Source organism: Stomoxys calcitrans, chromosome 5 (genome assembly GCF_963082655.1).
Source record: "Stomoxys calcitrans chromosome 5, idStoCalc2.1, whole genome shotgun sequence".
Classification (NCBI taxonomy): Eukaryota; Metazoa; Arthropoda; class Insecta; order Diptera; family Muscidae; genus Stomoxys; species Stomoxys calcitrans.
Genome location: NC_081556.1, coordinates 80,125,949 through 80,147,509, shown reverse-complemented (window position 1 = coordinate 80,147,509; position 21,561 = coordinate 80,125,949). Strand labels below are relative to the sequence as shown.

General features: G+C 39.4%; 1 protein-coding gene across 2 annotated transcripts in view; it reads left to right on the top strand.

Moving 5' to 3' along the window:
• LOC106080698 (putative phosphatidate phosphatase) overlaps window positions 1-21,561 on the top strand; it is a 234,762-nt gene that overhangs the window by 177,142 nt on the left and 36,059 nt on the right. For both annotated transcript variants that reach the window (XM_059368511.1, XM_059368512.1), the window contains exons 3-4: window positions 484-635; window positions 14,852-15,070. In XM_059368511.1, the coding sequence (XP_059224494.1) occupies window positions 484-635; window positions 14,852-15,070 (371 nt within the window). The remainder of the gene's footprint in view (window positions 1-483; window positions 636-14,851; window positions 15,071-21,561) is intronic.

Here is a 21,561-nt window from a genome sequence, read left to right as displayed (position 1 = left end):
ATACTTTGTGAGGTCTCAGACGCATATTTCGAGGTGTTACAAACAGAATGACGTAATTAGTATACCCCCATCCTATGGTGGAGGGTATAAAAAACAAGTGGACTTCTGTACAATGTGAATTGACTGCTATGGTTTATGTTATAATTACCTTTTAATTTTCATCGAAATTTCCTCAATTTCAGCTGACATATTTATTTGGCCATTGGGGCGGTCCATTTTTCCACTCTCATAGCCAATAACTGTATTGAGGAAGTTGGTTCGCGGTGGTATTTACGACTTTATTTTCCATTGAAATTCTTTCATTTGTTATTCTTTTACTCCAATTTTTTTATTGTAAACAAATCGGTATATGACTTCTTCGATGTTCTTTGTGTTTTGGTGGTCTTTGGTTCAATATGCACCATAAAGTACTAGAATTGACTTCAACTTCCTTGATATTTAATTATTTGTGTTTTCTCATTTCTTGCGTTTTTATCGTTACAGTTCTTTTTCCCATTTTGTGCTTTTTCCTATGGGGCGAATCCTATAAACGTGGCTTCTTCTGTGATGACGAATCATTGATGCATCCCTACAAAGACTCCACCATCAATAATTTCTGGTTATATATGATCGGCTTGGTGCTCCCTGTTATTGTGGTAAGTAAAAAATAGACAATTGTTGTGTATGTGCGTGTGTGTGTGTATTTTCAATTAGTTTGAAAACATAAATAAGATATTTAATGAATACGGATATATAGAAATAAGATATTTAAGATGGTTGTGGAAATGGAGAGCAAAATTTTCAATACTTTTAAGTTTCAAGAAAGTATCTAAGCCAATTTCCTGCAAATACGACTTTTAAAGTCTATAACTTTTAAACTATGACCAAAACGCTACAAAGATAGGAAACGTTGAAAAGAAAGCTAGGAAAGCCGTGCCACTATTTTTTTTTTTTTTTTTGTTGCTAATAAGAAGATTACGAAATATTATGCCGATCGGATTACTTTTAACCCTACCTACTTCCAAAGTTGAATGTAGTACTTTGCAAGGAAACCAGTTAATGATTTGTGGTGATCTTTCTTTTCCGTACCATTTGGCCGTCTGTCGTTACACCACCACTGTGGTAAGGGTATTATAACTTAGTGCATTTATTTGTAACACCCAGAATGAAGAGAGAGATAGACCAATTGATAAGCCTGCAAATCGACTCAGAATCACTTTCTGATTTAATTTAGCTATCTCCGTCTATCCATGTTGATTTGTATAAAAACTACAGGTTGCAATTTTTATTCGGTCGTCCTCAAATTTTCTGGCGTAAAGGCGAAGCCTATTGAAATTGGAAACAAGTAAAAGCGTGCTAAGTTCGGCCGGGCCGAATCTTATATACCCTCCTCCATGGATCGCATTTGTCGCTTTCTTTCCCGGTATCTATTTTTAGATAAACAAAGGATAAACAAAAAAAATTGCTTTGCTAATTGAATTGAATGTTGGAGACCACAGTAGAAGTATATGTGTAAAATTTCAGCCTAATCGAATAACAATGGGGCCTTTTAGGGGCTCAAGAAGTAAAATAGGGAGATCATTTACAGGGGAGCTTTATCATGCTAAAGACCGATTCAGACCATATTTGACACGTATGTTTGAGGTCATGGAAGAAGCCGTTGTACAAAATTTCAGCCCAATCGGATAATAATTAGGCCTTCTTGAGGATCAAGAAGTCAAAATCTCAAATCGGTTTATATGGCAGGTTGCCCAAAAAGTAATTGCGGATTTTTTAAAATTAAGTAAATGCATTTTTAATAAAACTTAGAATGAACTTTAATCAAATATACTTTTTTTACACTTTTTTACTAAAGCAAGCTAAAAGTAACAGCTGATAACAGAGTCACAAGCTGTGAAAAAATTTGTTAACGCCGACCATATGAAAAATCCGCAATTACTTTTTGGCAACCCAATATATCAGGTTATAGACCGATTTGAATCGTATTTGGTACAGTTATTGGAAGTCATAACGAAACACGTCAAGCTAAATTTCAGCCAAACCGGATAGGAATTGCGCCCTCTAGAGGCTCAAGAAGTCAAGACCTCTGATCGGTTTATATGACAGCTATATCAGGATATGGACCGATTTGAACCATACTCAACACTTTTGTTGGAATTCATTACAAAACACCTCTTGCGAAATTTCAGCCAAAACGGATAGGAATTGCGCTATTTAGTGGGTAAAGATGTCCAGAATCAAGATCGGTTTATATGAGAGCTATATCAGATTATGGACCGATTTCACACATATTTGACACATTTGTTGGAAGTTGTGATGAAACACGTCATGCAAAATTTCAGCCAAATAGGGTAGGAATTCCGCTTTCTAGAGGCTCAAGAAGTCAAGAGCCAAGATCGATTTATATGACAACTATATCAGGTTATAGACCGATTAGAACCATACTCAGCATAGTTGTTGGAATTCATAACAAAATACCTCATGCAAAATTTCAGCCAAATCGGATAAGAATTACGTCCCCTAGTTCCTCAAGAAGTTAAGAACTCATATCGGTTTATATGGCAGCTATATCAAAACATGGACCGATATGGCCCATTTACAATTCCAATCGACCTACAGTAATAAGAAGTATTTGTCCAAAATTTCAAGCGGATAGCTTTATTCTTTCGAAAGTTAGCGTGCTTTCGACAGACAGACGGGCGGACAAGGCTAAATCGACATAAAATGTCATGACGATCAAGAATATATATACTTTATGGGGTCTCAGACGAATATTTCGAGTAGTTACAAACAGAATGACGAAATTAGAATACCCCCATCCTATGGTGGAGAGTATAAAAATCGGTTCAGATTTGGATATATATGTTCACCCGATATGGACTAATATTGCAATAATGTGATCATTTGGTAACCGATTCTATCGAAATCGGATTTTCTTATAACTCCTAATAATACTGGAGAGAAATCGGTTCAGATTTAGATATAGCTGTCATATATGTATTTCGCCCGATTTTCCCTCTAGTGCTACTGTAAGCGCATTTATTGACCAATATTGCTAAAATTTTGCACATCGACGACTACCACAATGTTTATAAAGTTTGATCGAAAACGGTTCAGATTTAGATATAGCTCCCACTTTTGGTTAATTTGAAATAATATAGTCATTTGTTAACGGTAGTTAACATAAAAAGCGCATTTATTGTCCGATTTTGCCCAAATTTGGGACAGTGAGTTGTGTTAGGCCTTTCGACATCCTTATTCAATATGGCACAGATCGATCCAGATTTGGATATAGCTGCCATATAGACCGATCTCTCGATTTAAGGTTTTGGGCCCATAAAAGGCACATTTATTGTCCGATGTCGCCGAAACTTTGGACAGTGAGTTCTTTTAGGCCGTTCGACATTCTTCTTCAATTTGGCCCAGATCGGTTCAGATTTGGATATAGCTGCCATATCGACCGATCTCTCGATTTAAGGCTTTGAGCCTTTAAAAGGCGCATTTATTGTCCGATGTCGCCGAAATTTGGGACATTGAGTTGTGTTAGGCTCTTCGACATTTTTTTGCAACTTGGCCCAAATCGGTCTACATTTGGATATAGCTGCCATATAGACCGATATCTCGATTTAAAGTCTTGGCCCCATAAAAAGACGCATTTATAATCCGATTTCACTGAAATTTGACACAGTAATTTATGTTAGGCTTTTCGACATCCGTATCGTATATGGTTCACATCGGTTTATTTTCAGATATATCTACTAAAAAGATCAACATTTTGTTACACACAATTGAATAATGACTTGTACTTATTAATATTTGGTCCAAATCGGAACATATTTCGATATTACTGCTATGGGATATAAGGTATGCAATTTTCACCGGATTTTGATGAAAGGTGGTTTACATATGTACCCGAGGTGATGGGTATCCAAAGTTCGGCCCGGACGAACTTAACGCCTTTTTACTTGTTTCTCAATCAGACAAAAAATTATCATTCGAATAGCCTTCGTACTTGCTAAATTTGGTTCCCTGCGATTCGATTTTGTTCCCAAACATAGCCAGACTTTACAAGGACGCCACTATCAACAGACCGCTCTATCATATCCTACATTGAACAATTTGGCTAATCAGTTTGTTTGATTTAATTCATTTATATAAAACCAGTTGTAGTATAAGCCTTAATTAATGTTAATTAATTTAAATTGCTTCCTACAAGGAGGCCGATTAATAAAAACAAGATTTGAGTCTCTTTTTGATTAATGTCACTATGCCTTGCATTCCTTAAGGCAAGCAATAAGTGGCATTGAAAGCCAACAAATGTTGGTTATTAATCTTCATTTTTACTTAAAGCATTTACCAAAGTCTTCGCTGAGGCGCTCAAGCAAAACATGGAAGAAAACAAGTTCGAAAATGTACCCTGACTTGGGCCAAGCACCACAAAATGCATTTCCCATGTTGATCTGAATGAAATTAAAGCAACTTCAACAAGAGAAAAGCAAAAACAAAAAGGCATCCAACACTTGTTAAAATTCAATTAAAACAATAAATATTTCCAGCGAGTGATATGCGCTGACATGCCGCTGGTAACAAACATATGGCACTTCTTGTAATAGTGACCCAATTCCTTCGATCTCTCAAATTCAGTTACATCTTGAAAAAGTCGCCGCTATTTTTCTCCCCTTTTTTTCGAATAATTTCACAGGCAGAGGCCCTCGTTCCATCTAAAAAGGAAAAAAAAATTCCATAAACACTTCGATTTGATTTTGAAATTATGACCCTTTTCCATGAAGTCTTTCACCAACGTACCCAACGCCAATAAGCAATTGAACAAATCATCGCGCTCCAAAGGCCAAAGAAAAGTCTCAAGAGCATTAAGAGCTTTGTATGAAATATTTTTTTATAAACTTAAAAAAAAAATCCAAATGCAGATATTTTATCAGTTTTTTGTTTTATCATCCCTAGAGCACATGGGCCATATGTTTTTTTGGTCTCAGCAGCATTTACATCATATACGCACAGACTCTTCATTCAAGAGCTGTTGCTGCCGCCGATGAAAGCATTCGCTTTCTTTCCTATCCTTTTGGCGGACCGATTCAAGTGTGCTGTAACACCTCGTAAACTATTTTAATGCTCTCAGCTCTTTTTAGCCAGCACCAACAACAATGTATCGCAGGCATGCCTCGCCAATGATCTATCAATTGTTTGTTGTTTGTGTTCATTTTTAATCGTTGTTTAATGGTTTTAGCAAATTTTGTAGCAAATGACGGGGAATATATTTTTAAATCGATGTTACTAAAAGTTTTCTTAAAACGTTTGGACTCCGTGAAACGAGGCTATAGTAATGAAGAAATGTGTTTAATATTCAAGCTTCAGGTTAGGTAAAAGTGCCTGTCCTTTACAGACTCACTTAAACAATTTTAAGTCCATTGTGATACCACAGACCAAGGCTTCTGGCGGGAATCGAACCCACAACCCCTGCACTGGTAGTCCAAGCACGCTACCAACTCGGCTACCGGGGCGGTAAAAGTAAAAGAGTGCAAATTTAAATCGCTTCATGCCATTATAGACATACACCTAACCCAGTAATCGGTTTGTTTGTGCGCTTCAAATCAGGAATTCTGTGCTACTTAAAAAATTCGTGATTGTTTTCCATACCAAGCCTCTGTATCAGACCCTTACACTCAGGTTGTCTGCTGTGGATTACGCATAAGCATTATTGCGTTCTCCCTGGCTGTTATAGCCTTAAAGCCATTTGACTATCCGTGAGCACGTTCAGAATTGCACGTCTCATGATATCACTGTACCAGTTCATTCCCCGATCGCTCGCAACTCCACCTAAAGCGCCACTTCATGATCAGGCAACGATAGATTTTCTAGATCTCTAGGAAATCTGTGGAACAACTGCTATCACACCCATAGAAAAGTTGATACCATACGTGCTCATTTCCGTACAATACGGTACTGATATTAAAGCAACACCGTTTGGTACAAAAACAATACCGGATGGTATGGATGAACATAAAATGAAAAGTACCGTTTGGTAGTAGCATTGTTACCGAACTGGTAAAGGTTTTAATAACAAATTGTTATTGGTTTTGCACCAGACCGTTATTGGTTTAAGTACCAAACCGTTATTGATTATACCATCCGCTAATGAGTAAAAAGGCCAGGCCGAACTAGGGTATATATGTAAATCACCTTTCGTCAAAATCTGGTGAAAAATGCTTACCTTATGCTCCATAGCAGCTTTAATCGTGATATCGGTCTATATGGCAGCTACATCCAAATCTGGACCGATTTAGTCCAAGTTGCAGAAAAATGTCGATGAGCCTAACACGGCGAAATCTGATTATAAATGCGCCTTTTATCGCCTCAAAACCTTAAATCGAGAGATCGGTCTATATGGCAGCTATATCCAAATCTGGACCGATCTAGACCAAATTGAAGAAGGATGTCGAAGGGCCTAACACAACTCACTGTCCCAAATGTGGCTTTTAGGGGCCTAAGACCCTAAATCGGTGGCTTAAATGTGGTTTTTAGGTGCCTAAGACCCTAAATCGGCGGATCGGTCTATATGGCAGCTATATCCAAATCTATACCGAAATTGAAGAAGGATTTCGAAGGTCCTAACATAACTCACTGTCCCAAATTTCAGCAAAATCCGATGATAAATGTGGCTTTTATGGGCTTAAGAGCCTAAATCGGCGGGCCAGTCTATATGTGTGCCCTCATATAGTACCCTAAAAATAAAAATTTGGTATCCAAATTTCGGATGGGGTACCTAGGGGGGCGGCCCCACCCCAAAACCTATCAAACATATATTTACACCTATCACGACAATATGGGACTCAAATAAAAGGTATTTAGGATAAGAAAACGTATTTGATATCCATTTGTCGACCATGGCAATATGGGACTCAAATGAAAGGTATTTGCGAGTAGAATACGAATCTGATATCCAAATGTGGGACCACGTTTCTGGGGGTCCACCCCTTCTCCAAAACACCCCCCAAACAGGACTTATTTACTGACCATAGGAATATGGGGCTTCAATAAAAGGTATTTGAGTGTAGAATTAGAATCTGATATCCAAAAATGAGACCAAGTGTTTGGGGGGCCGCCTCTCCCCAAAAACATCCCCCAAAGGGGACAAATTTACGACCATAGCCATATGGGTCTCAAATGAAAGGTCTTTGAGAGTAAAGCAAAAATCTGATATCAATATTTGAGAAAAGTGTCTTTGGGGCCACCCCACCCCCACAACACCACCCAACCCCCAAAACACCCCTAAATCGGACATATTTACCGATCATGGCAATATGGGACTCAAATGAAAGGTATTTGCGAGTAGAATACGAATCTGATATCTAAATGTGTGGCCACGTTTCTGGGGGTCCACTCCTTCCCCATAACACCCCCCAATCAGGACTTATTTACTGACCATGGGAATATGGGGCTTAAATAAAAGGTATTTAAGTGTAGAATGCGAATCTGATATCCAAATATGGGACCAAGTGTTTGGGGGGCCGCCTCTCCCCAAAAACATCCCCAAAGGGCACAAATTTACGACCATAGCCATATGGGGCTCAAATGAAAGGCCTTTGGGAGTAAAGAACGAATCTGATATCAATACTTGGGAAAAGTGCCTATGGGGCCACCCCACCCCCACAACACCACCTAAATAGTAAGCATTTGCTAACTTTTGCAATATGAGGCTCAAATTAGAGGGTATGTGGGAGTAGACCACATATATGATATCAACATTAGGCGCCAAATGTCTAGCGGACGTCCCACCACCATAACAACCCCCAAATAGGACCTATTGGCTCACGGAGACAATTTGGGTCTTAAAAAGAGTGGAACTAAATATTTATAGTTTTTAGGTCCAATACCCCTAACCGGGCATATTTGCTGACTTTTGCAATAAGGAGTTTAAATGAGATTTATAAACGAAATTTATATCCAATTTTGAGGCCAATGGCAATATGGGGTTCAAATAAATGATATATAGATATATGAGAATAGAGCACGTTGCTGATATATTTTGCGGGCTTAGTGTTTGGGCGACCACCCTAGTCCCCAAAATACCCCTAAATCGGCCATATACATCGACCATGTCAATTCGGAGCTTAAATGAAAGGTATTGGGGGGTAGAGCAAGAATTGATACCCACTTTCGGGACCAATTTTCTGGGGGTCAACCCCTTTCCCAAAATATGGGGTTCAAATAAATGATATATAGATATATGAGAATAGAGCACGTCGCTTAGTGTGGGGGACCGACCACCCCAATCCCCAAAACACCCCTAAATCGGCCATATTTACCGACCATGTCAATGTGGACATTATATGAAAGATATTGTGGGGTAGAGCAAGAATTTATACCCACTTTCAGGACCAATTTTCAGGGGGTCAACCCTTTTCCCAATATACCCCACAAGCAGCAATTGTTTAGTGACTATCGAAAAATGGGGCTCAAATAAAGGTATTTGGGAGTAGAATACGAATTTGATATCTAAATTTAGGACCATGTATTTAGGGAATCACCCCTTCCCCAAAACTCCCCGCAAACGGTAAAAAATGTTCGACCATGCCAATAAGTGGTATTTAAGATTAGAAAACGAATTTGATAACCTATTTTGGGCCATATGTTTGGGGGACGCCTCATCGTGTAAACTCCCCTAAACCAATGGCAATATGGGGTTTAAATATATGGTTTTCGAAAGAAGACACGATGCTGATATTTTTTCACGGCCAAGTGCCTGGGGGACCACCTCACCCCCGAAAACACCCCTAAATCAGATATCATGAGAGTAGCGGGCTGAAATAAAGTATTTTAACAATGGAATACACCTTACATCCAAACTTAAATTCGTAAACCAATAAAGATCATATGGAATTCGGACAAAGGCACTTATATGTTTAATTATTAGTCAAGCGATATACTATTTTCGTAGCATGGTATTTCACTAAAAGCTCTTTAATTGTCGAAAATAAATATTCCAAGGAAACTTTTGTTCCATATAAAGTAAAACAAGTAAAAGCGTGCTAAGTTCGGCCGGGCCGAATCTTACATACCCTCCACCATGGATCGCATTTGCCGAGTTCTTCTCCTGCCATCTCTTCTTAGGCAAAAAAGGATATAAGAAAAGATTTGCTCTGCTATTATTATATTATTAAATGTTGGAGACCTGTGTAAAATGTCAGCCAATTCGAATAAGAATTGCGCCCTTTGGGGGCTCAAGAAGTAAAATAGAGAGATCGATTTATATGGGAGCTGTATCGGGCAATAGACCGATTCAGATCATAATAAGCACGTATATTTATGGTCATGAGAGGATCCGTAGTACATAATTTCAGGCAAATCGGATAAGAATTGCGACCTCTAGAGGCTCAAGAAGTCAAGATCCCAGATCGGTTTATATAGCAGCTATATCAGGTTATGGACCGATTTGAACCATACTTGGCACATTTATTGGATATCATAACAAAACACGTCGTGCAAAATTTCATTCCAATCGGGTAAGAATTGCGCACTCTAGAGGCCCAAGAAGTCAAGATCCCAGATCGGTTTATATGGCAGCTATATCAAAACATGGACCGATATGGCCCATTTACAATCCCAACCGACCTACACTAATAAGAAGTATTTGTGAAAAATTTCAAGCGGCTAGCTTTTCTCCTTCGGAAGTTAGCGTGCTTTCGACAGACAGACGGACGGACGGACGGATGGACGGACAGACGGACGGACATGGCTAAATCGACATAAAATGTCGCGACGATCAAGAATATATATACTTTATGGGGTCTCAGACGAATATTTCGAGTAGTTACAAACAGAATGACGCTCTTGACTTATGGTGGAGGGTATAAAAAAGCCGCAGCGGAGCGGGCGCGGGTCAGCTAGTAGCTACCATATAAACCGATCTGGGATCTTGACTTAAACCTCTAGAGCCGCAATTTTTATCCGATTTTGCTGAAATTTTGTACAACGGCTTCAGCAATTGATTCCATATCCTTTGATTCCTAGAAGTAGTTTTCATATGAATACACTGGAAAACTGGAAAAAGGCCTGTATCCAAGCAAGTCTTTAGTAGATTATTGAAACTATTCATCTACAGGAACGGTGATAAAATATCGTTCCCCATGCGGAATGCCCTGCTATAGCTTATACATCTGGTCCATCTTATACTGGTTTAGGGATTGTGTTGTATCTCACATTGTTAAATGTCGGCACAATGTGAACGGACACTGTAAATGTGTACATCTTATCATTGAAATACTCTTCCATCCTTTGCATTACCTCGTGTCAAGACGTCTCTGATGACAGATCTATGATATAAACATAGACTTTAAAATATATACATTTTACCTTAAGATATGATATTCCATTTTGGACACCCTTTTTATACAGCTTTTATGTATCCTACCTCAATTTTTGATACTTTTCCCTTTGAGACCCCCATTCTCTTCAATTTAAAGTTATAACCTAAAACGCAATGTTGAGGTATATTTTGGTGTAACTTTATTTTCTTTTTTTTTAAGAAAAGTTTATATTACCTCAATTATGAATCAGGGCATCAGACCTGGTGCAACTGACAACTGCCAAACTCTACATGTGTGTCAACACTTTCCCCCAATGATTACCGCAAAATGCATTCTCACCATGACACCGAAGTGCCTTGAGGGTAGCCTTGCAGTGTAGTGAATACATAAAGCATTGGGACCTGGCATACTTCAAGTATCCCTAAAGAGGAATTATTCCATACAACTGACTTAACCAGACAATCCTTAATGACTGCTTGATTGTAAACAAAACGAAGAGCAGCACTAAATGTGGAGAGGTCATGTCTTATAAAGTAAACCAAAAAAAGAATGTAAATGATAAAAATACACAAAGCCAATTACGCCACATATTGCGTCATATTGAAAACAACGCCTGTTTACAAGGAGATGTGCTGGTCTGTTTGTTGATTGGTTTCAAATAAACAACTTCTGCTTATTGTTCCATAGGTCATATGCCCACTTTTTCCGCTTTCCTTCACCTTGTCTGGGCTCTTGATTATTTGGAGCAGCTTGTTGTGTGTTGACTTGAATCCTTAAAAGAGCAGCTGCCAAATTAAAAAAAAAAGGTTCAAGATAATTTTCCAAATAATGTTCTAATTATTCATTACATGTTGTTGTAGTAATGACGACAGGCCAATTTTAAAAGTGCACTATCAGCAATTATTTTGACTTTGTCATTGTGCTACTTAGATAATAATGAACTTGAATATCTTACAAATAAGAAGCAAACTGTTACAGATGTTTATACATAACAGTAAAAGCCATTGTGGCTACTGTTCATTTCATCTTTTACTTCAAGAATGTCTTAAATGCATTACTTTTCCATAAAACATTTTTCATTTATCTAAGAAAATTACCGATTTTTTTATTCGATTTGGTGGAATAAGCATTTAAAAGTTGTTTTTATTCAAACTACATGAACAATGTTCAAATCTCCCCACTCTTTATTTTGAGCAGATTGGACCGTGTTATACCCTCCACCATAGGGGGTATACTAATTTCGTCATTCTGTTCGCAACACCTCGAAATATGCGGCGAAGACCCCATGAAGTATATATATTCTTGATCGTCATTACATTTAACTTCGATCTAGGCATGTCCGTCCGTCTGTCGAAAGCACGCTACTATTGAAGGAGTAAAGCTAGGCGCTTGAAATTTTGCACAAATATATCTTATTAGTGTAGGTCGGTTGGGATTGTAAATGGCTCATATCGGTCCATGTTTTGGCATAGCTGGATCTTGACTTCTTGAGCCACTAGAGGGCGCAATTCTCATCCGATTTGGCTAAAATTTTGGCCGAAGTGTTTTGTTGTAATTTTCAACAATTGTGCAAAGTATAATTCGAATCGTTCCATAACCTGACATAGCTGGCATATTAACCGATCTTGGATCTTGACTTTTTGAGCCACTAGAGGGCGCAATTCTCATCCGATTAGGCCGAAATTTTGAATGAGGTGTTCTGCTATGACTTAGTATGGTTTACATCGGTACATAACCTGTTATAGCTGCTATATAAACATATCTGCGATCTTGATTTCTAGAGCCACTGGTTGGCGCAATTCTTAACCGATTTGGCTGTAATTTTGCATTAAATATTGTATTGTGACTTCCAATAACTGTCCTAAACATGGTTTAAATCGGTCCATAATCTGATATAGCTGCGATGTAAATCGATCTTGGATCTTGACTTTTTGAGCCGCTAGAGGGCGCAATTCCCATCCGATTTGGCTGAAATTGTGCATGAAGTGTTCTGTTATAACTGTGCTAAGTATGGTTAAAATCGATGTTATAATACTTCTAAGAGGTAAGGATCCGAACGAGGTATGCAGAAAGGCCGAAAGGGTTTTGCATATGGCATATGACTGGGCTAGACCCAGAGGTTTCAATGTTAACCCAGAGAAGAGAAGCAGATGTTGGGCACTATGTAGACCAGCCGTAGGCTCGAAATGGGGCCTGAATCCTAAGATAGTCACTGGCTCTACACGAGCGGGATTAGACCAATACTTACTTACGCCTCAGTAGTTTGGTGGACTGCTATGGAGAAAATGTGCAACATAAGGACCATACAAGAGGTTCAGAGAACATTGGAGCCACTACGGCTATGAGACTTAAGGCGATGGAAGAATGGATTGATGATGGGAGCAGCCCATACCATCGCGGTATTATCGAGGCGACGATAGGAAACCTGGAAGGAAGGGGAGAGGTTTCCGATCGGATAACTGAGATGAACCTTGAAGCCGGGTGCGACCCACTGCTGCCACAGTCTTGGATTGACGGAACCCTAGTATTGCCATCTGGAGGACCATGTTAGACGGATGGATCAAAGCTAGAGAACTGAGTGGGCCTGGGGGTTTTCATAGAAAAAAAGGACTGGCATCTGATTTAGACTGCCTGACCATAATACGGTCCTGCTGGCGGAGATCCGGGCGATCACGGAATGCGTGAAGTGGTGTGGTGCTAACGCGAGGACATCGAGTGTGAACATCTTTACCGACAGTAAAATTGCCATAAGGGCACCGTCCTAACAACCGTCCTGGTTGTTAGGACGGTGAGGTACACTGAACAGTCTTGCTGTGTAAGGAAATTAACGCCTTCTCTGAGGATGGGAAAATCCGCATCGTTTGGGTGCCGGGCCATAACGGAGTAAGGGGAAATGAAAGGGCAGACGATTTGGCGGTGAAGGCCATAGGACTTCCGTCAACAAACATGGTTAACCCGAAGCCCTTCGGGTCGACGTAGTCCGAGTTAAGTGCGTGCGCGACGAATACACATGCAACACTGTGGAACAGCGAATCTGTCCGCAGGACGGTAAAAATCCTATGGGAGAATCCCGATTGTGAGAAGACGAGGCTATTATTGAAAACAAGTAAGAAGGAGGTCAATATAGCTTTTGGTATCACGACGGGATACATAGGACTGCGAGCTCACGTATGGAAAATTGGTGTGGCAAGTGATAGCATGTGTAGGGCATGCGGGGAACATGACATTTGCTTTGTCTTTACCCGGCTTTCGACTCTAACAGATACCGGCACTAAGTTGGGGACACTATACCAGACATGAACCATCTTAGGGGAGTGGCATGGAAAACAATTAAGGATTTTGTAAGTAGCAAGGAATTCCTAACTTAGATTTTCTTTTTCGATGTTACTTTTTTTGTGTGTATTTAGAGCGCACAACAAGCCGATTTCTGGCTAAGGTGTATGTCCATAGTGGCATGGGGCGGATTTATATTTGCACCCTCTTTTCAAGCTGACCTAACCTAGCCATTCCACCGCTTCTTTGATTGCAAGGATCTCCGCTTTATACACACTGCAGAGGTCGGGCAACCCATCTGGTCGCTTAGTTTGAAACTATCCTTGTTGAAGTCTATGTAACTTCTATTACCAGGGATATCTTGGTTCTAATCGGTCCTATCAGTGGTACAGTAGTTTTTACCAAAAAGCGGCTCAGGCAGGATGCAATTCATACTAACATTGTATCAAGGATAACACATTGTCAGTAGCCGCCACATGACCAAAGAGAAAGCTCCCTTAGCCTCTCAGCAGCAGTCGCAGCAAATTTGACTAGCTACAATGTCAAAATACATTGGGTGTAGCATTAAATTCAGTGCATCAGATGGTGTCATCTTCAGTGCGGCTGTGATGCACAAACAAGCCATCCTTTGGATCCCGCTGACTATTGAAGAGTAGATGGACTTTTAAAGCGCCGTCCACCAGACACACACCACACCATATAGCATTATAGGTCAGACAACTGCAGTGCATAACACGCGGTTAAAATTCCTAACTTTTGCCAATGGCCCTTCTGCTGGTGTATAGGGCAAGAGTTGTCTTTCTTGCTCTTTCTTAAATGTTGGATTTGAAATCCAATATCCTGTCCAGCAAAACACTCAGGTATTTTGAGCTTTTAGTAAATGCAACATTCTTTCCTCCCAAGCTGACAGGACATCATGTCGATATGACATGCCGGGCATGATTCTACCATTACACTGCTCACTTATTAGTGGACAGGTGGCAGCATGTAATCTTTTGGTGGCATATCAGTCTGATGAGCCCTCTAGCAATGGGCGAAATCGCGATCATTGCAGTCCGCCCCCAATACTTTTAGGACACCACATAGCTGAAACTCTTTGAAGGATTTTTTGTTGTTTTGCTTGTTTATTTGAAATAGAAGCAAATAAAGGCCAACAACAAAATGAAGTTTTTAAAATATTTTAGATTTTAGAAAATGAATTCGAGTTATTTTTGCTTGTATTTATCATCTTTTTAAGAAAGCAAACAATACATTTCCTCTCCTTTCTATTGCAGATCCTTATAGTGGAAATAATTCAAGCTCGTCACCACGAACGGGTAACCAATGGCAACAGCACCGGTAAACGCTACGTATTCATGGACTATGAGATTCCCGACTGGTTGCTGCAGGCTTACAAAAAAATAGGAGTTTTCGGTTTTGGAGCCGCCGCTTGCCAATTGACCGTTGATATTGCCAAATATTCAGTAGGCCGTCTTAGGCCACATTTCCTTGAGGTAAGTTTGCCGCTGAATATTTTCGTGCTGGGAGACATATCTGCCTTTTTTAAGTTTTCATTTAATGAACTTCTTTGAATCGTTTTGATGCAAGCCATAAAGGCAACAAAGTGTTTGTTTGCCAAAGCCAATTAATTGAAGAGCTCTTTAGGCACGAAGAGCCTAAATAGCAAAACTATAGCAAATGTAAGTGTCACATATGTCACACAGACTCGGATGCCGAATAGCTAACATTTGGCTTTAATATGCTTTTTATGGTTTTGTACAAAGAAAACATAAAATTTCCAGCAAAGTGTCTCAAACTGCCAGCAAGCGTTTGGAAAAGGGAATTCCAGAATAGACATGAAAGTGTTAGGCTGCATATTTGCTTTAGTTCCTAAGATTTTTTAGTATTTGGAAATGTGGTCATGGTGTAACATGTTCAAATGAAATACAACGGCTGGCTGTCCGACAATGCTATAAAGATGGACGGACACTTGCCACATTGAATATTACGTTGTCTTACACCAATGAACATATTTTCCAGAGGAGTGTCACCATGGCATTTTCTGAACCCCAAATTATGTTGCTTTTTCGTTTTTTATTTTCAAGTTTAGTAACATGTCATTGTTTTCTTTCTTTATCCAAACTCCAGCTGTTTTTGTTTTCTTCGCCATCTATTCATTGTGTTCCACTTTATCGACAAGTATGAAGGGTTAATTCACCCTTTTAGATGCTTCATAATTTTTTTTTTTGTAGCTCCCTTCCCCCGTTTGCTTTAAATGTCTTTTTTAATGCTTTCATGAGTTCTGTTACCCCCAATTAGGCAGAAACGGCTCTTTTGTGACATTCAAATTTCATTTGCACATGTCCCTATAAACGCATCATTTGCAACCATAAACATTTAATAATGACTTAAAAATAGTTTTTAAGCTTTAAGGGACTTTGTTCAAGGTTAACTACAAACATGTGTGCGCAAATAATTGAAGGCTTCTTTGTTAAAATAACGTTGTATTTTTTTACCACACTAAGGTTATCCGGTTTCAATCTGTCTTTTTTTAGTTCTTTTTTGAGAATTTGAAATCGTTAGCTGTATCGCAAGTCGACGCACAATGTGATGACAATAAGGTTCAGGTTCAATGGTAGACCCACTTTAAATATGTTCACTCTGAGGCCACTTTGGCCCACTGTGATACCACAACGAGAAAAAGTTTAGTCGAAGAAGTAAAAAGGTTTGGGTCCTTAAACTTCTTAATATGAGAGACTAAGTTCGGCCGGGCCGAATCTTATATACCCTCCACCATGGATCGCATTTGTCGAGTTCTTTTCCCGGCATCTCTTCTTAGGCAAAAAAGGACATAAGAAAAGATTTGCTCTGCTATTAGACCGATATCAAGACATGGTCCGGTTCGGACCACAATTAAATTATATATTGGAGACCTGTGTTAAATGTCAGCCAATTCGGATAAGATTTGCGCCCTTTGGGGGCTCAAGAAGTAAAATAGAGAGATCGATTTACATGGGAGCTGTATCAGGCTATAGACCGATTCAGAACATAATAAACACGTATATTGGTGGTCATGAGAGAATTCGTCGTACAAAATTTCAGGCAAATCGGATAATAATTGCGACCTCTAAAGGCTCAAGAAGTCAAGGTCCCAGATCGGTTTATATGGCAGCTATATCTGGTTATGAACCGATTTGAACCTTATTTGACACAGTTGTTGAAAGTAAGAATAAAATACGTCGTGCAAAATTTTAGCCAAATCGGATAGGAATTGCGTCCTCTAGAAGCTCAAGAGGTCAAGTCCCCAGATCTGTTTATATGACAGCTATATCTGGTTATGAACCGATTTGAACCATACTGGGCACAGTTGTTGGGTATCATAGAAAAATACTACGTGCAAAAATTCATTCAAATCGGATAAGAATTGCGCCCTCTAGAGGCTCAAGAAGTCAAGACCCAAGATCGGTTTATATGGCAGCTATATCAAAACAATGACCGATTTGAATAATACCTTGCACAGTTGTTGGATATGATAACAAAACACGTAGTGCAAAATTTCATTCCTACTTGGTACAGTTGTTGGATATCATAACAAAACAGGTCGTGCAAAATTTCATTCCAATCGGATAAGAATTGCGCCCTCTAGAGGCTCAAGAAGTCAAGACCCAAGATCGATTTATATGACAGCTATATCAAAACAGGGACCAATCCCAAGCGACCTACACTAATAAGCAGTATTTGTACAAAATTTCAAGCGGCTAGCTTTACTCCTTCGAAAGTTAGCATGCTTTCGACAGACAGACTGACGGACAGACAGACTGACGGACGGACATAGCTGGATCGACAAAAAATGTCCCGACGATCAAGAATATATATACTTTATCGGGTCTCAGACGAATATTTCGAGTAGTTACAAACAGAATGGCGAAATTAGTATACCCCATCCTATGGTGCAGGGTATAAAAAAAGAATAAAAACAATAACTGAAGTACAATACTTTTGTTTTTATTGACCTTTCAAATAAGTTAGTTTCTCTGGCCACGCTGTATAATATCACAAAAAAGAGAATGGGAGATTTTGGGATATCTCAAATGTCAATGTTAAGAAGAGTCAAGCCAATGGGTTATGTATGTTGCTAAACAACTGCGCATTACCAATGTAGGCTATACAGGCCTCTTTTAAATCATTAAAGGCAAATTTTTATCAGACTTTAAAAATGACGTAAAGAACATGGGAAACACCAAATGATTGAAGATTTTTCATAACACCCTTATTGCATTGCCGCAAGCCTTTCCAAAGACATTTACAACTGGAAGCGAAGACAGCAGTAGGAGTGAATTCAAACGATTTTGCAATCCTCTGAACATTAAATATACCATAATTGTGTTAACGATTCATCAAAAAAACACTTTTGGCGCGAAGAACTATCCTATAACTGTTACTTCGTAATTTTCAATAATTTCCATTTCTGTTTTTAATTTAAAATATCACTTGATAAGGCTCTGCTAGTATTTTGACTCCGAAATTCCATTAAGCTGTTCTTGCCGGTGCACCTGGCGCAATTTGGCCAAATGTTAATTCACTGAGGATTTGTAACTCTAAGAGGCTGCTGCATTAGGTAATGCTGAATACGCGGCTTACTACTGGACATATTTCAAAGTTTACATAATAATAATTGAATTTAAATTATACAACTCAATGTTACATGCAAAGCAAGAGTTGTAATCTGATGATTGATTTATTGAATAGAGTTTTTAAATGTTATGCGTGTGCTGCTGATTTTGGTGGACCAAAATGATTGACAGTAACTCGAAAGCAAATAAATCCCAGCAAATGGAAACAAAATGCTCCAAATTATCGTTAAATGTAATTTTAATTTATATATTGCGTGATTATCATAAATACCTCAGTCGGGTGCATTGCGGCACGGCGCAGAAAGTCACCATTTGGCATTTCAACAAATGGCACTCACTCGATGGATGCCGTGGAGTGTTTCTTTTTCTTCATAGGCTTTACATTATGTTTCACCTTTCAGGTGATTTATTGCGAATTGAAATTCAACTCCTAATTCGGGGGGAAGGAAAAAATACGACAATGCACACATGCAACAGCAGCGATTTAATGCTTAGTTGTGTAAATAATCTCCCCTAAAATTATTGGGAATAAATCTCAGGCCCAGCACGCTGGAAAGCAGCAGGTGTGATTTTTGTTTACAATTGTTGTGGGCATTCACTGCGGACTGGTTGCACAGACGGACAGACGGTTTGAGTAAACGACAAATGGACGGTACGAAATACTTGAATTCATTGCTTATGGACAAAATAGAGACACATTTCGATCGCTGTGTGAGGGTCCTTTCTCTGTGTATTTTCGGTTATCACCCGCCGACAAATGTTTTTATATGGTTTTCACAAGGTTTTGTTTTTCTTTTTCTTTGGATTGTGTAATGCTACTGTTTTCTCAACCTGATAATTAACACTAAGATAATTTAACGAAAATATGTAGCGAGGGTCTGCATAAAAATTAGGTAAATTAGTTATATCCTTACTTATTTTCTTAGAGAGACTATGATTCTTATGACGAATTGAGGTAATTTCTCCGTCCGCCTATGACGCTGAACGTCTTGTTTCGAATCCTGGCGAGAACATCAGAAAAAGTTTTTCTGGCGGGATTTTTCCCTTCATGCGAAGAAGCCATGTAAAAACATCTTCCCAAAGAGGTACTGCGCGCCATTCGGACTTGGCTATAGAAAAGAGGTCCCTTTTTCATTGAGCTTAAACTTGAATAGGACAGCATGCGTTGCATCAAGGATAACACAGAGTCCGTAGCCATTAATTTGCCAATGATAAAGCATCTCAACCTCACAGCAGTAATAGCAGTTCAGATAAGGTTTAGCATTAAATTCAGTGCATCAGATGTGTGTCCTCCTTTGGATTCGGCTGAGTATTGAATAGTGGTTGGATTTTTATAGGACCGTCTAACAAGTCACAAACCATACAGCATTATAGGTTTAACAACTGCAGCATACACACAATGCATGACACGCGGTTTAAGTTAGGTTAAAAAGAGAGTGCGGGTCATAATTCGCCCCATGTCACTAATTCTTAATGCCCCACATATACTGCATAGGTGGGTCCGTAGTTCTGTGTCCCGGTATGTTACCGAATTTTATACTCTTCACTTTCTTACTTCCTTTCAGTAGTAGAAGCGTCTTCTCTTGATCCGAATCACTATGGGGTGATTCGCATTTTCGTCGTCCTACCGACCGTTTTACTGTTTCACAGTGCTAAATGTACGAGTATTCGTGTCTCTCGACCTATACTCGGACTGCGCCGTCCTGAAAGGCTTCGGATGAAATTTGTTTACTGACGGGAGTTGTCTATTCTTCACAACCAAATCGTCTAATCTTTCATTCCTCCTTACTCCGCTACGGCCCAGCACCCATTGGGTGCAGATAGTGCCATCCTTGGAGAAGGCGTTAATCTCTTTCTTACAATCAAAACTGTTCGCGATCCTAGCGTCGTGGTTGTTATTGCCCTAATAGGCAATTTTCTGTCCGTAAAAAGACCCTTTGTTGTCTTTGAACCTGTTGTATTGTTCTTATGTTGCACGTTTTTCCCATCCTGTTCGACCGAACTACTGAGACTTAAGGAAGTGTTGGTCTAATCACCGTCCTGCAGAGCTTGTGGACTATTCTCGGATTCATTCCCCATGTCAAGGCTATGGCTCGTCTACATGGTAATGCAACTTTTTCGTTGAACATTCCATTAAGAAACAGGGGAACAAGCAAACTTCTCACATTAAGGAACAGGCAAATTTCTCTCATATCGATGAGTGCTGTCCGATTCAAGTTTAAGGTTAATGATAAGGGGCCTCCTTTTTATAGCCGAGTCCAAACAAAGGGCGTGCTGCAGTGTAACACTTCTTTGCGAAGAAGTTTTTAATTGGCTGCCGTACGAAATGATACAGTTCCTCACAAATGTCACCAACATAAGGAGGGGTAACCACCGCTGAAAATTTGTTCCGATGTTCTTGTAAGGATAGGATCGTCTCGTCAACATAATAACTATGAGCCTTTTCTATTTTCTTTTATGAGCCTTTTCGGCTCCCCTATGTGAAACTTTCAGCACAGTTTCCTGTCCAAGATCACTCCTAAGCATTTAACTTTGCAGGATATCGCAATCGTTCTGTTGAGGAAACTTGGCCCCATAGACCCTTAGGTCTAGCCCTGTTGTATACCATCTCCAAGATCCTTTCGGTCTTTCTGCGTAGCAGATTGGGTTCCCTACCTCTTTGAAGTATTATAACGTAGTCTGCGGTTTAAGATCCCCACTTTCGCCAATTTCTCTCTTACAGGCGTTTCAGGCAAAGGTTGCCTTTTTCACCCACTCCAAAATGTTGGATTTGAAGATGAATTTCCTGTAAAGCCAAACACTAGCGACAGTTTTAGCTTTTAACAAGTGGAACATTCTTTCCTGCTGATAAAAACACTTCCGTCTTAGATGGCCAAATAAATTTTCGTTAGCCAACATCGCTGTAGTACACAGATCTTCCTGAATGATGTCTATAAGAACCAAATCAAATAGCAAATTTTGCCCATGAACATTCCACTAAGGAACAGGGGCGAACTTCTCGCATATCAATGAGTGCAGTCCGATTCAAGTTTTTAAGCTCAATGATAAGGGACCTCCTTTTTATAGCCGAGTCCGAACGGCGTGCCGCAAAATCGGGAATCAGTTTATATCGGAGCTGTATCAAGCTATAGATCGATTCAGACCATATTGGACACGTATGCTGAAGGTCATGGGAAATTCCGTTGTACAAAATTTCTGCCAAATCGGTTGAGAAATGCGCCCTCTAGAGGCTCAAGAAATCAAGATCCAAGATCGGTTTATATGACAGCTATAGCAGGTTATGAACCGATTTGAATCATACTTAGCACAATTGTTGAATGTGATACAAAAACACACCACGTGCTCAATTACAGCCAAATCGGATAAGAATT